The sequence below is a fragment of the Equus asinus genome, chromosome 25 (assembly GCF_041296235.1).
Source record: "Equus asinus isolate D_3611 breed Donkey chromosome 25, EquAss-T2T_v2, whole genome shotgun sequence".
Lineage (NCBI taxonomy): Eukaryota > Metazoa > Chordata > Mammalia > Perissodactyla > Equidae > Equus > Equus asinus.
The window spans coordinates 17,420,850-17,437,046 of record NC_091814.1 but is presented as its reverse complement, the minus strand read 5'-3'; the positions used below and the strand labels follow the sequence as shown (position 1 = coordinate 17,437,046).

The 16,197-nt window shown below is 35.2% G+C and overlaps 1 protein-coding gene across 9 annotated transcripts in view; it reads left to right on the top strand.

Annotated features, from left to right (window-relative positions):
• ASH1L (ASH1 like histone lysine methyltransferase) overlaps window positions 1-16,197 on the top strand; it is a 199,998-nt gene that overhangs the window by 69,017 nt on the left and 114,784 nt on the right. For all 9 annotated transcript variants that reach the window (XM_070497868.1, XM_070497871.1, XM_070497869.1 and 6 more), the window contains one exon: window positions 9,759-9,860. In XM_070497868.1, the coding sequence (XP_070353969.1) occupies window positions 9,759-9,860 (102 nt within the window). The remainder of the gene's footprint in view (window positions 1-9,758; window positions 9,861-16,197) is intronic.

Here is a 16,197-nt window from a genome sequence, read left to right as displayed (position 1 = left end):
GAGGAAGATTGACACAGATGTTAGCTCAGCAACAATTTTCCTCACACAGAAAAAGTACTAAAGCATAGGATATCTTTTAATTTGATCACTTTGAAAATCAGAATTTGTTTGGTTTAGGCAAAGCTTTATGTATTTGATTTTTTTTAATCTTAACTATTATGATGGTAGTTGTCCCTTCAGCAGTTTTTTTGTGGGATGCCGCCACAGCATGGCTTGATGAGTGGTGCTGGGTCCGCACCCAGGATCTAAACGTGCGAACCCCAGGCTGGTGAAGCAGAGCACACAAATTTAACCACTGTGCCACCAGGCCAGCCCCGTTTCAGCAGATATTTTGTGTCTGTTGTTTACCAGGTGCAAACAACAAATGTGAATAAGATATAATTTCTGCCCTCAAGAAATTTACAGTTCAGCGGAGAACATAGACATGTATACAAATAATTATTGATAGTTCCTAAAATTGAGATATGCACAACTTTTGGGGAGCGGTGAAGAGAGGGACTTACTTAAAAGGAGCTAGGAAGGGGCCAGCCCAATGGCTGAGTGGTTAAGTTCTCTCACTCCACTTCACCGCCCAGGGGTTCACCAGTTTGGATCCTGGGCAGGAACCTACACACCACTTGTCAGGCCATGATGTGACAGTGTCCCACTTAGAAGAACTAGAGTGAATGACCTACAACTAAGATACACAAGTATGTACTGGGGCTTTGGAGAGAAAAAAAAAGAATGATTGGCAACAGATGTTAGCTCAGGGCCAATCTTCCTCACCAACAAAACAACAACAACAAAAAAGGAGCAGATAGGAAGACGTTTTGAGCTTAGAGAAGAAAGGGTGAAGACTTTCTTATAGAGAAATAAGCTTTTCAGGGTCTTGGAGTCATGATACTGTGCTTGGGTAACTGTAAGTAGTCAGATATGGGACCCAGGAGATGAGACTGGAAAGATAGGCAGGGGACAGATCATAAAGTCTCTTGTTTATATTAAGATATCAAAGAGTTTGGAGTTTGCTTATAGGCAATGGGAAGTTAAGAGTTTTAAAGCAGAAGAATGATTTGCTGAGATTATATTGTTAGTACTGTGACAGACAGATTAGAGAAATAGGATCAGATGGACAGTTTGGAAATTGTCCCAGCAGAATATTTTGGAGGACTGAACTAAGGTAGTAACAGAGAAGACATATTCAAAAGGAATAGATAAAAAAAGAGGTAAGGAAAGGAGGGAAGATTTTAGAATGTCTCTGAGATACCTCCCCTAGGCAGTTGTTTGAATGGTGATGTGATTAAGTGAAAGGAGGTATGCAAAAGGAGAAGGCTGGAGATAGGAAATGGTTTTGGGTTTTACGCTATTTAGTGGGATATATGGATCTGCAGCTCAAAAGAGAAATCAAACTTGAAGATAAAAGTTTTAGGTAAGTGATTGTTGAAGCCATGAGAAGGAATGATAATATATAGGGTGAACACATTGGGTTTCCTAAGGGAGTTTTTAGTAAGGAGTGTCAGATGCTACAGAGATCAGTTAGATAAGGACTGAAAGTAGACAGTTTGCTTTGGCAGATTATCTTTTGTAATCTAAGCATGGTTTCTGAGTGGCAAATGTTACGTTTCTGGAGGTTAAGGAATAAATGGGAAATGAGGAAATGCAGATAATTAAAATTTTTATAGCTTTAAATTTTGTAGCAGTTAGGACGGGTTTATTTATTTTTTCCTTTTTTTTTTTCCCCTCCCCAAAGCCCCAGTATATAGTTGCATATCCTAGTTGCAAGTCATTCAAGTTGCTGTATGTGGGATGCTGCCGCAGTGTGTAGGTCTGCGCCCAGGATCTGAACCGGTCAACCCTGAGGCACCGAAGTGGAGCATGTGAACTTAACCACTCAGCCAGAGGGCTGGTCCCTACTTTTTCCTTATAATTACATATTCTGTCAAGGAAATAATTACATCTTCTCTGTCTGTGATTGTTTAGTGTCACATAGTTTTTCTTCTTAAAGTATAAAAAGAACATACTAAACTTCATGTTATTTTAGATTGACCTCAGTCATTAGTTGATTTTTTTCCCATATATGACTTGGAGATAGATTCATTATACATTAATTGTTATCCTGTTAAAATGTCCAAAAAAGTACTTACTATACCATGTATTACAAAATTGTCAATTATCTACATTATTATCCTGAGACAGCTCCCAGTGGCCAAAGCTGGAACAGTTTAAGCAGCAAAATAAATAATGACAGTATTGGATTGTAACCTAAATAATAAATATCCATGAGTCCATGCTGATATGAATAAATGATTGATTAAATAAATAAATGGAGGAAAGGGACAAATTTTCCTTACAGAGGAATATCAATATATATCGACTATCCCCTTCGAGTAGTTGGAGCTTAATTCTCCTCTTCTTGAATATGGGCTGGACTTAGTGACCTAAGTCATTCCAAAGAGCAGAATATGGAAAGGGAAGAATAGTAACTTTACAGTGAAGAGTCCTAGCAGACGGCACTTAACTGAGTGCAAGGTTAATTTCACCAGTGATAAGTCATGATGGTAATACATACTCTGTGATATAATGTGATTAGAAGGGAACTTCATTCCTGTGGTATTCTTTCCAAAAACTCATAACGCCAGTCTAGTAATAAGGAAACATCAAAAAAAAAAAACAAAGGACATTGTGCAAAATACTTCCTCAAAAGTATCAAGGATCTGAGAAAAAACAAGGAAAGATTGAGAAACTCACATATCAGAGGAGATTAAGGAGACATGACAACTAAATATATTACGATATCCTAGATTGGACCCTAGAACAGGAAAAAGACATAAATTATACCAATGTTAATTTCATAGTTTTGACAAATGTACCATAGTTATGTGCAATGTTAACATTAGGGGAAGTTGGATAAAGGATATATGAGAATTCTCACTCTGTACTGTCTTTGCAACTTTTCTGTAAATTTAAAATTATTCCCAACCATTTTAGTTTGTTTAAAAAGCAGAGTACTAATTGTCCAGTGAAGCTTATCTCAAACTGATAACTGATTAAGGAAAAAATAGAAAAGATTCTTTACTATTTGTATTAAGTAGATTTATCATAAGTGTTACTTGGAATAAAAAGGCATATCTGATAAACTATGTTGATGTAAATTTTAGGAAAAATAAGTGAAATCAGATCAGGGGCACAGGCAGGAATGGTAGTCCTTCATATGTAGTCTGGAGCAAGGCATTTGACCTTTTCTTTGTTTTATAGATGGAGACTCAAACTAGCTTAATCACTTGAGCAGTTTTAGACTAAACGTTAAATCTCATAAAGCTTTAAAAAGAACAGGTCTAGTCATTTTATAATGATGTGGTGTGGTGGTTAGCTTATTTATTTTTTAACTTATATACTACTCTTCTCACTTGTTTATTAACAGTCTACAGTTTGATGCAAATGAAATTGTAGTGAAATTATATACTTCAGTGAGGCCAGGTTTTCTGGTTTCACCCAATCCTGATAAATAATTCTATTTAAGTAAGTATCTACGTTAGGTGGACATGAAATAGGCGTAGCGAGGGTTTTGGACCTGAAGTATCAGATATTCCATCCCTGTTTTTCAACATTTCCAACTCATGGCTGGCTGCACATGCCAGAACCTGCAACCTGAAAAGGGGGAAGAACAGCAGCATGGTGTATTTTGCATTTACAGCTTACAAATTATAGAATAAGCAGGCAATGGGACATTATTGTAGGTATCAGTAACTATTTTGTCTCCCAAGAATAAATTAGGGCTAAATTTTCCTTTTGTTTGGAAAAAGTGTATTTACTATAAAATCATAATAGTTGAAGCAAAGTGTATTGAGTTTTGTTTTCTTTTTTAACTGAAGAATATAAGCATTCATCAGAATTTTCTGATTTCTGACAGTTTTTCTAGCATGATATATATGGTACACCCGTAAGTGAAGTGTGAACATGTGGAGATGAAATCAGAAAATTGATTGTGGTGGTTAGTGCAGTTCTGGGAATTTCCAGAGGAATTCCATTGCAGTGAGTGATCTGATTTGGGCATTATAAGAAATAGCCTAATTAGAGGGAGAAAAACACAGACTTTTTAGCTTAAAAATCACCAGCACAGGCTCTGAATCATTCTCTCTTGAAGTGCACTTAATTGGTGAGTCAGATGAAATGTATTGCTTTCAGTAAATGTATTTCCCACAATTGGAAACAGCTGTTTTTATTGTGGAACCAGCTCTTATCTCAGCATTCAACTCATTCAAAAGAAGCTTCCAGGGCTTCTATGAACTGTGAGCCATAGCAGAGGATTCAGAACTTGAATTTGGGAACAAAAGAACTTGATCAGAGGTTTCTAAATAGTTTGGTATTTTTATGTTCATAATATTTTACTGTGGTGTCCATTTTTATTATAACCGGTTTTGATTCAGTCACTCTTTAACAAATATTGCCAATAGCTTTGACTTACAAATAATAAGAAAAGAGGAATTTCTTTCTTAAAATTAAAATTTCATAGCATGCTTTCGTTTGGGTGGGAAGGAGTGATTTAAATGTTAGAAAATAGTTTTAAGTATGTTACTCTTTTTTTTCTTTTGCTGAGGAAGATTCACCCTGAGCTAACATCTGTGCCAGTCTTCCTCTATTTTGTATGTGGGTCACCACCACAGCATGGCCGCCACTAGGTGGTGTAGGTCCACACTCAGGAACCGAACCTGGGCTGCTGAAGTAGAGCACACCAAACTTAACCACTAGGCCATGGGGCCAGACCCTAAGCATGTTATTTTAAAATAAATTTATATCATCTGTGAACTGACTACTGCATAGTATCCTTGCAAATCTGGCACACTTAATCTCTTTTTCCATTGCTTACCCAAAGATATTTCTAGCATTGGAAACATCAATCTGTTCATTCAAGCTATTCCCCAGTTACTTGGGTCTTTAGTGTTCAACTCCCAACGGAGTGTGACCAAAATTCATATTACGTTGTGAAAGTTTTAATAGTGGATTTAGACTAAAGAAATACACATTTTACCTAACTAGTGGTTGGTTTCATTCACTGTGTTCTTTTGTTAATTTACATTTGGAAATTCCTCCTTTTTTTGCCTAGGGTTTTCAGGATTTCAATGAAGCAGTTAGGTTGACTCTTTATTCTAGTGTTTTCTTTGTGATGCTTCCTCTCACCCCCCCAGACACTGTTATCATCAGGAATTTTCTGATGTCTTTGTCTCTTTGACTCTCTCCTCACACCCAGGCGTGTGTAAATGTAGTGTTCCTTTTTTGTCTTCGCTTTCTTTCAGTTCCTCCTGTGTAGACATCAAAGATCTCTTGTGACAAATCAACTTCAGAACAGCTTCTTGGTTTCTACCCATTTTTGTGTAGAATATAAAGATTTCCAGATTCTTATCCCTTTAAAATCCAATTTTGTTCTTTTTTTGTTTTCTCAAATTTCTGGCATTCTTATCCATGATTTCATCTTATGGTTTTGCTATAACAGTACCATCTTATTCCCCTTTTTGTCTAATTTGACACAGATGTTTCTTGAAAACCTGTCTTTATCTTTAAAAGCTCATTGAATAATGACCAAATAAAATCCAGAGATCCTACAATCAAAACCACTTCCAGGGCTCACTCACATTTCCAACTTTGTAATTCTTAATTCCTTCTTTATTATCCCAATTTATGGTAGTTTCTTCTTCCTGTTTCCCTCCTTAGTTGTAGTCTGCCTTCTTTTTTACATGAAGGCCTCTGTTTTCCCAACCAAAGAAAAAGAATTTACTTGTGCTAATCAACTTACGTTTATGTTTAAGTCTGATTTTATTTAGGTGCTTCCTTTGTGATTTATCTATAATTTCTGCTTCCTTCGTTTATGTGTGTAGAATTTCTAAACATATTTCTGAAGCTGTCGTCTCAATAATGACACACTCAGTAGTGTTTCTACCCAATAGTTTTGTGAATTGAGGACTTCCTGTTTATATTCTGTTTGCTTCTGAAGTACTTAATTATTCAGCTTTATACTATATTGAAATGAGAAATGCTGGGAAGTCTGTGATATCTAAAATTATATGTGGTCTCCATGTGTAGTCTTTGAGGAAGTATCAGATTTTCTTGAACTGAATACATACAAACCTCTTGTCCCGTGAAGAGTGGAGAGTCTTCACATATCCCTCCAGGCATACTTAAAATGACCACTGATGAGAAATGAACATTCATTCATCACATTATGGAGACAGCAACAAAGCAGTAACTCCCTTAAAAAATCACCCATGATTTAGAAGAACCAAAGAACCAAGCAGGGGAAGCAGAAAACTACTTTCTTTCCTGGTACAGAGCTGAACAGAAAGCCAGACACCTTCTGGTTCTGACTCATCCTTGGGGCACATCTGGTTTTATTGATGTGATCCAGAGCATAATCCCAACCCTGGAGAAGCTATGGTGAAGAGTCAGTGAATTAGAAGATTTGCTTCAGAGGAGCTTTTTCCAACCTTGCAGTTACCTACCAGCTTGGAGGTACCCATCTTACTAGTACTTCTTAATTGGAGGTACTTATTTTACTAGTACTTCTTTATATTTAAGATAAATGCTTGATATTCTAGATTAGTTCCAGTTCCTAATTGGTCATAAGTCCCTGCTCTTTAATTTTTATTTTAATATTGAATGGCTGCCTACACATGTCAGTGATAATGTTAAGTATTTAGGGTCTAAAAATTCTATGGATAAACCTAAGGAGCCAATTTACGTATAATAGTATAACTTTTATAAAAATCCTTTGAATTTTTTACATGATCTCGTTTTGGAACTCACAATAACCATGTGAGTTAGAGTGCTTCCTTAAACCAACATTCAAGTGTATTTACTTGCCTAGATCTTACAGTATAATTCATAGCAGAGCCAGCAATCAAACTCAGGATGCCTTACTCCATAGTCCATGTACCTAACACTATATTACACTCAACTTTGCATTGCATTCTGTTTTAGTTTTTGAAACGTAGATATATTGGTCTCTTTTGAAATGGACATGCTAGTTCTCTCTGAACCGTGTCTTGCTCTTCCCTAGCCACCCAATTGCATGAGGGCAGTTATAAAACAGTATATTTCTGGCACTATTGGAGATAATATTTGCAGATCTCATTATTCCTGCTATTAGGACAGTTTTAACATGCTTTTGAATGTCTTTAACACACATAAGTTTATATCATCATTTTCCAATCTTAAACTTGGTTGCTTTACATCATTAGGTGATTTTTTTTTCAGACATCCTCATCCTCTTACTGCTCCCATAAGCAATATATTTAAATGAAATAAGGGTCTACATCTGAGTACCATCCCTAGAGATCTATATCTCAGGGATACAACCTTACTCCTCTTGAATGTGGAATATTGTTAAGAACAGCTCTGCTCTGTTCTTAACAGCAGAGAACAGAGAATTCAAACAGACTCTTAAAAATGAAAAATGAGAACCTTCCTGAATGAAGTTTTATTCCAGTCTCCTGTTAATCCTAAGAATAGGCTGCTGGCCTCCATTACTTTCAGGAAATGAAAAATGGCTCAGAAGCTAAGTGAGCTAAGCCATCTCTCTCTCAATTGTTTCAGTTTCTCAGGAATTGCTGTACAATGCTGCCAATAACGATCTCCGGGGATCTGACCCCCATTCCACCTCCCACTGCCTCCTCTGCAGCTCCAGATGCCACCAAAAGAAGGAGCTTTGAAGAAAGTGCCTGTACCCTCTTTTACCCTGAGGTGGGTGAGGCCAGGCAGGGTGATTCTCAGGATATCCTGATGATCAAAGGTATAGTTGAAGCCTTCATCAAGACTTTCTTGAAGATGACCAAGAAATTTGGGAAACGTTACCAAATAGCCTAGAAACTGAAGACGGAGCTCAAGAATGGATGGCACAAATGCCACCTGAAATGTAATACATGATGACATACAAGACAGTAAAAAGCTCCTAGAGGGCATTTTTATATCTCTCCCCGCCACCTGTACACTGTCTAGCATAGTACCAAGCATATAAACTATATTCAAAAAATGTTAGTTTATGACTGAGAGAGAAGACTTTATAAAAAGTGCTCTCCAAGCCCTTTCCCTAGTACTCAATCTAAGATTGTTTGCCCATTCATCAGGAGAATAGTGATAAAGAGAGTTCAATGATGTCTCAAGCTTCTTGGCCACTGTTGTCTTCTGTCTTGGCTGTGTGTCTGAGTAGGAAATACTTATCTGTCCAGTATATGAATTTTTTCAGTATTAATACTTAAAGTTATATCTTCACTGATGCCTGGGCTTTTACTTCTTAGATATTTTATTGTGGTATTTACCTCTTTAATGGAAGTCTTATCTTATCTGAACCATACTCTAGGGGGATTTATTGTACTGTTGGTTTTTGAAATCCCTTTGTATCTGTTTTTAAAATTCAATAGTAAACAGTTTTGCTTCTTGATTAGATCTTACGTTAGTCATCACTGTGTTTCCAAAGTAGGATGTACTATCATAACATTAATTTCCCAAAAATCTAACTTATTACTCTTGAAAGGCAACACACATTCTTATATATCACCTGGACAATGCTTAAAGACCCTGCTAAAAGAGTTTGTACAGTGATGTCATTAAAGATACTATGTAATTAAAACAAAGCTCATGGTTTACTATTTCTCTTAGAGAAAGGGAAATATTAGAAATTTAGCTCCATTCAGTTCTTCTTGTCCCCAAGTTGTCTTTCAGTGAATTAGTCACTTCTTCATTAAGGAGTTAGCTCTCATTTAGAGGAAGATCTTAAAAATCTCATCTTGAAGTATTTATTTCTTGTCCTTTTGTGCCTCCAATTACGTTCAAGCCTTTTTTTGGTAATTTTTTTTTCAACTTAAAAATGAACATTTCAAAGTGCTACTAGTTTTTTGACAAACTTGAGATGGACATTCATTATGTATTCTCAACAGCTGGCTTTTTAAGATATAAGGAATCCAGTATCAGAACCAAGTATATTTTATTCAGGAAAATAATCTTTCCTGAATGACATACTTTTCTCTTGAGTAAGAAATGTGTTAAATTATGCTGCATTGATTGGGGGTTTTGGTAAAAGCGTGAGACTTTTTGAAAGGAAATTGAGTTTCTTATCTTCATGAGCTTTTATGTATATAACCAACGAACCTTAAGTGTACAGCTTTAAAGGAGATTCATTCTAGTCCATGGATAAATTAATCACCAGTTCTTCCAGAATATGCTACAGAGGAAAAACATAGACTATGAAAATGATATCTGTGGATTAGATAGAATGTATAGATTTAAGGTCCGACTCTTGAATTTTCATCTCTGATTCTATTAAATGAAATGCTTAGGTTGGACCTGCTTTTCTCATGTCAATCATTTCTAATTAATTGCATCGTAAGTTTTGTTTGTCAGTTTATATGGTGAATTTGAATCAATAAGCAGGATCAGATTTGGTTAGAATATTGCTAGTGATTTTTATCAATAACTATATTAGTAATATGTTTCATAGTAATAATACATAAAAACTAAATCATGTTTTCTGTTCATTCTTCCACTAAAATTAGTTTTCCCTCTGTTAATGTAACAGGAGAAATTATGTATATGAGACCTGAGAAATTCTGTCGGCAACATCTAGTGTGGTTTGTCCTCTGTTAATTGTCCTATTTTTATTCGCTTAAAAGTCATATTATTGCAGGGAATGGCAGTGGCAACAACTAAAATATCACAGTTCTAACACAAAATGGTTTAGCATTATTTTCAGACTTGAATTTTCCTATGAATTCTCTCTTTTCTTGTCTTTCCAGGTTCCCAACCAACCTCAGAGAAGTCTTCCCAGCGACCATCAGAGAGCACAAACAGTAGCCCCACCAGGAAGAGGTCTTTATCTGAGAGTACATCTTCAACAGGTAAGTACTCTTTGTTTTATGAGACTTGGAAGATAATTTTCCATCTGTTACTTGTGAACAGACTTACAATATAATACTGTAGACTTGGAATAGACTTAGAATATAAATTACAATTTATACTGATTTATTATATAATATTGTAGACAAAACAAAAGTGATCCTGGAATGTGAGACTTAATAATAATGTACAATGAAACAATATAATAGTCTTCCCCTTTTACCCCTTTTTATGTCCAGTTAGGTACACTCCATGAGGTGCAGTGATTTTGATGTAGTTCACAGGGAACAATTCAAAATTAGTACAAGAATAGGCAGCCACAAAAATAGAGATTTTAAAAGCTGGGTTGAGGTGAAAGAGTATGTAGTGTAATAGGGGGATGTGGATTGAAGCTATTAAATAAAAACTAGATATATATAAAATTGTTTAGTAGAATAATACTTTTCAAAGAAGCTCTCACAAATCTCAGATATGCAAAATAATTTATGAGGAGATAAGAATCTCTTAATACAGTATAACACGTTTGTATAATTTATACATAGATTTAGGTTATGCTTTCAATTTTCTTTTTACTGATAGTACATGTTTACAAGAAAAAAAAAACAAAGGATGGTATATATCTGTCTTCTACCTTTACTGAGGACTGGAGAGTATGAAGTCATATATGTAAAAGGGAGAACAGTGACTTCAAGAAACTAAATAAAAGAGGCTGTGTGGTTAGACTGAATGTGAGGCTGGAAAAGTAGTTAGGGACCAGTCATGGAGAGCCTTATTAATAACACTTAGAAGCCGTTGAAAGTTTTAAGCAAGGAAGTGACATTATCATTTCTTAGCTTTCTATCCATGTGTTTTTGATTAGGATATCACTGTGACTTATAGTCAGAAAATTTAATTTCTTCATCTGTACAAGGCCTCACTGTCAAATTGTGTCAATATGGTATTTGTTGAATTTATTCGATGATTAACATATTTGAAGCTTTTTATTAGTATCATTGTGCCAGAGGTACAGTGGAATTCAAACAGCAGTGATAGTTTTGTCTTTCATAGTGCTTTGTCTTTACACTACTTCAGGGAAACATTTTAACGCTTTAACAATGAGTTGCTAACTTTGATGTTATTGACCTAGACCAGGGTTCAGCGAACCATAGCCTGTGGAACCAACTATGGTCCAAGGCCTCTTTTTGTGCAGCCCTCAAGCTAAGAATTATTTTGACTCTTTTTTTTTTTTTGGTGAGAAAGATTGGCCCTGAGCTAATATCTGTGCCAATCGTTCTATTTTGTATGTAGGACACTGCCACAGTCTGACTTGATGAACATGTGTGGATCCACACCCAGGATCTGAACCAGCACACCCTGGGCCACCGAAGCATAGTGCACAAGGTTAACCACTACACCACTGGACTGGTCCTTGTTTTTACATTTTTTTAAGATGGGTTAAGAAATAAAAGAGAAGAGGCTGGCCCCATGGCCGAGTGGTTAAGCTCGCCTGCTGTGCTTTAGCAGCCCAGGGTTTTGCTGGTCGGATCCTGCACACAGACATGGCACAGCTCATCAAGCCATGCTGAGGCGGTGTTCCACATAGCACAACCAGAAGGACCTACAACTGAAATATACAACTGTGTACTGGGGGGCTTTCGGGAGAAGAAAAAGAAATAAAAAAGAGAAGATTGGCAACAGATGTTAGCTCAGGTGCCAGTATTTAAAAAAAAAATTTTCTTAATTTAAAAACTCATAAAAAATAGAAGGAAAAAAATGATGTGTGAGACATTGTTATGTGGTTTTGAAAGCCTAACATATTTTCTATCTAGCCTTTTATGGAAAAAAAGTCTGCTAACCCCTGAAATAAATGAATGAGATTTTGTAAGAGACGTGTCTATGAAGAAAATCACCAAAATATTTCATGTTAGTAAAGAAAAGAAATAATATCTAAATCCATAAACTTTCTCTTACCATAAAACCATTTTATTCATTCAAATAAATATTTATTAAGGATTACTGTGAGTACTGAGCATTGGGGATACAAACATGAATAAGATAAAGTTCCTGCCCTCAAGGATTTAGACATACTCAGCAATAAAAAGTATGTTAAATTCTGTAACAGACCAGTGTACAAAATGTTATGACATACAGAGGAAGTCAAGCACTAACCACTGAGGTTGACTAAAGAAGACATTCCTGAAGATGTGACACATATAGTACTATAATATGAGTCGATAGGTGTGACAAAGGATAAGAATGTATTTAACACAGTGAGAACAGCATGTCCAAAGAAAGGCACAAAACCATAAAGCAGAAGAGTATTTTTTTTATATTAGTAGTATCCAAAGGGTATTTTGTGATTCAGAATGAAGCTGTATAAGTGATAATAGACTATGTCACATGTGGTATGTTTTTTTCACTTAAAGGAGTTGAGACATTATTGTAGATGCAGTTGGGACCCATCAAAGAATTTTGAACAGGGAAGATAATTATTTGATACATTGTATCAATCAGAATAGGCTAGATTTTGCAGTGCTAAGAAAATCCCAAAATTTCAGTGTCTTAAAACAATAAAGGCTTATACTTTGTTCATGCTACGTGACCATCATGGGTCTACTCCATGTTGTCTTTCCTCCAGCATTCTGTCTGACAGAGCAGTCTCTATCTGCAATGTTGCTTGTCTTGTGGAAGAGAGTAAAGCGCCAAAGTAATAGGTGGTATCATATAGTATTTGTCCTTTTGTGACTGGCTTTCTTCACTTAGCATAATGTTCTCAAAGTTTATACATGTATCAGAATTCCCTTCCTTTTTAAGTCTGAATAGTATTCCATGTATGTTTATACCACATTTTGTTTTTTATCCATCCATTGATGGACCCTTGAGTTGCTTCTACCTTTTGGCTATTTGTGAAATAGTGCTGTGAACATGAGTGTACAAATATCTCTTCAAAACTCTGCTTGCAATTCTTCTGTACCCAAAAGTAGAATTTCTGGATTATATAGTAATTCTATTTTTATTTTTATTTTTTTTGAGGAAGATTAGCCCTGAGCTAACTGCTGCCAATCCTCCTCTTTTTGCTGAGGAAGACTGGCCCTGAGCTAACATCCATCCCCATCTTCCTCTACTTTATATGTGGGATGCCTGCCACAGCATGGCGTGTGAAGCAGTGCCGTGTCCGCACCTGGGATCCGAACTGGTGAAGCCCCAGGCTGCTGAAGCGGAACGTGAGAACTTAACCGCTGCGCCTCTGGGCCGGCCCTATTTTTAAATTTTTTAAGGAACTGGCATGTTATTTTCTGTAGCAGCTCCACCATTTTACGTTCCCACCAGTAGTGCACAAGGTTCCAGTTTCTCCAACTTCAACCTTTTTTAAAGAAAGACAACAAAATCTGAATAGTTAGTGTAATATTGCAGTGTTTAGCATCCAATCAAAAATTAATAGATGTGCCAAGAAGCAAGAAAGTATAACTCAGCAGAATAAAAATCAGTCAGTGGGAACTGCCACAGAAATAATATGTGATTGAATTAACAGACAAGTATATTAAAAGAGCTATCTTTGAGAATTTAAAGGAAAACATGAACATGGTGAAGGAGAAATAAAAGATATAAAAAAATAAAATGTAACTTCTTTTGATGATAAATATCTTAAATGGGAATTTCACTGAACGAAATAACAGCAGATTAGACACTAGAAAAGATCATTGAACTTGAAAAAATACTAGTAAAATCTATCCAAAATGAAGTACAGAGGAGGGGGGAGAAAAAGACTGATATAAAATCAATGGCATTTCAGTGACCTGTGGTACAATATCAAGAAGGCTAACGTACAAAAGATTGGAGTCTCATAAGGAGTAGGAATAAAAAACATTTGAGAAAATAATCCTAAATACTTTTTTCACATTTAGTGAAAGCTATAAACCCATAGATCCATGAAGTTCCACAAATCCCAAGCAGGATAAGTACACACATACACAGAAAGATACAGAAGTCAAGGGACATCATTATCAAATTTCTGAAAACCAATGATAAAGAGAAAATCTTCAAGTTTACCAGCAAAAACAAAGGGACAAAACACATAGTATACAGAGGAACAAGGCAACGAATTACAGCAGATATATTGTCAGAAATGTTGTAAGACAGAAGACAATGAAACGATGTCTAAAATACTGAAAGGAATATCTTTAAAATGCTGTCAACTTAAAATTCTTTAACCAGTGAAATATCCTTCAAAATGAAGGCAAAGTAAATATTATCAGAAAAAGAAGCTTAAAGAATTTGTTGCCTGCAGACCTACAGTAGTAGAAATGTTCTTCAAACAAAAAGGAAATCATACTTGATAAAAATATAAATCTACCAAAGGAAGTTCCAGAAATTTTCAGTAAATAGACAAATATAAAACACTTTTTCCTATACTCTTTTGGAGTACATGTGGAATTATACCAAGATACCATCAATTTTCTGGGCCATAAAACATCTTAATAAACTTAAAAAGATTGAAATCATACAGAATATATTTTAAGAATGCAATGGAATTAAATTAGAATTCAATACCCAGGATATCGTGAAATTTCCCAAATATGTGAGAATTTAACAACACACTTCTAAATAGCTCATAAGTCAAAAAGGAATTCACAAGCGAAATTGGAAAATATTTTAAATTAGATAAAAATGAAAATGTAAAAATGTGTAGGCTACAATTAAGGTTGTATTTTTAACTTTAAGGAGTTACATTGTTAAACAACCAAAGTCTAAATCTATAGCCCAGGCACTCACATTTAGGAAGCTGGAAAAAGTAGAACAAGTTAAACCCAAATTAGAAGGAAGAGAATCATAAATATTAGAGCAGAAATAAATGGAAAACAGAGAGAAATCAATGAAAGCTTATACTGCTGTATAGAAAATTACAAAAAAAAAAAAGGTAACTCTAGCCAAAAATGAAATTCAAATTAGCAATATCAGGAAGGAAAGTGAAGACATCACTAATTCCCACTTACCTTAAAAGAACAATAAAAGAACACTATGAAAAATTTTAGACCAATAAATTTGATGAAAGAGACACATTCTTTGAAAACCATGAACTACTAAAGCTCAAGAATAAGTAACCTAAATAGCTCTATGTCTATTTAAAAAATTGAACTTGTAGTTAAAAGCCTTTCTTCAATGAAAACTCAAAGCCCAACTAGCTTCAATCATGTATTACACTAAGATATTTAAGAAAAAAATAATGCTAGTTACACACGAAGTCTTCCAGAAAATAGGAGCATTTCCCACCTCATTTTATGAAGCCCATATTACCCTGATCCTGAAACCAAGCAACACATTATAAGAAAACTACAGAGCAGTATTGTTTCTGAGCATGAATGCAGAAGGCACAAAACATTAGCAGATTGAATCTGGTGTGTTGAGTGGATCACATACCATGACCATTTGGGTTTATTTCAGGAATACAAGGTTAGTTTAACATTAGAAAATCAGTTAATGTGTTTTATGAAATTAACAATAAACGAGAAAATCCTAGTTATATAAGTAGATTAAGAGAAAACATTTGACAAAATCTAACATCCGTTCATGATTTTTTAAAAACCCAATTCTGAGCAATAAAAACCATACAGATAGGAAAGGAAGAAGTGAAAAAAAGGTCTTCATTTACAGATGGTATGATCTACAGGAAAATTCCTATGGAATCTGTCAGAAAAAGCTACTGAACCTAACAAATGAGTTTAAGAAAAAGATATAAGCAAAACGTAAAGAGATCATATTTCTCTATACTCACAATGAAATTAGTATTTGAAATATTATCAAAATACCATTTACAATTATATTAAAAGCCATAAATACTTAGGGGTAAATTTAGCAGAATATGTGCAGGATCTATATGATGCAAAATGTGAAACATTATTGAGAAAAATTAAAGAATGAATAGGTGGAGAGATCCTCTAGATTCATTGTTTGTTTGGAAGAGTCAATGTCGTTAAGATGGGGCTGACCCCGTGGCCGAGTGGTTAAGTTCGCCTGCTCCGCTTTGGTGGCCCAGGGTTTTGCTGGTTTGGATCCTGGGCGCAGACATGGCACCGCTCATCATGCCATGTTGAGGCGACATCCCACATGACACAACTAGAAGGACCCACAGCTAAAAAAATAAATTAAAAAATTAAAAACAAAAAATATTTTTACGACGTCAGTTCTCTCCAAATTCAATCCGTAGATTTAATAGATCTTAGTCAGAATTCCAGCTGGTGTTTTTATATAAAATAACGATTCCAAAATGTATACAAAAATATGTAATCTTAAAAAGTCAAAATATTTTTCTTTTTGTGAACAAAATTAGAAGACTTCCACTGACTGATATGAAGACAAACT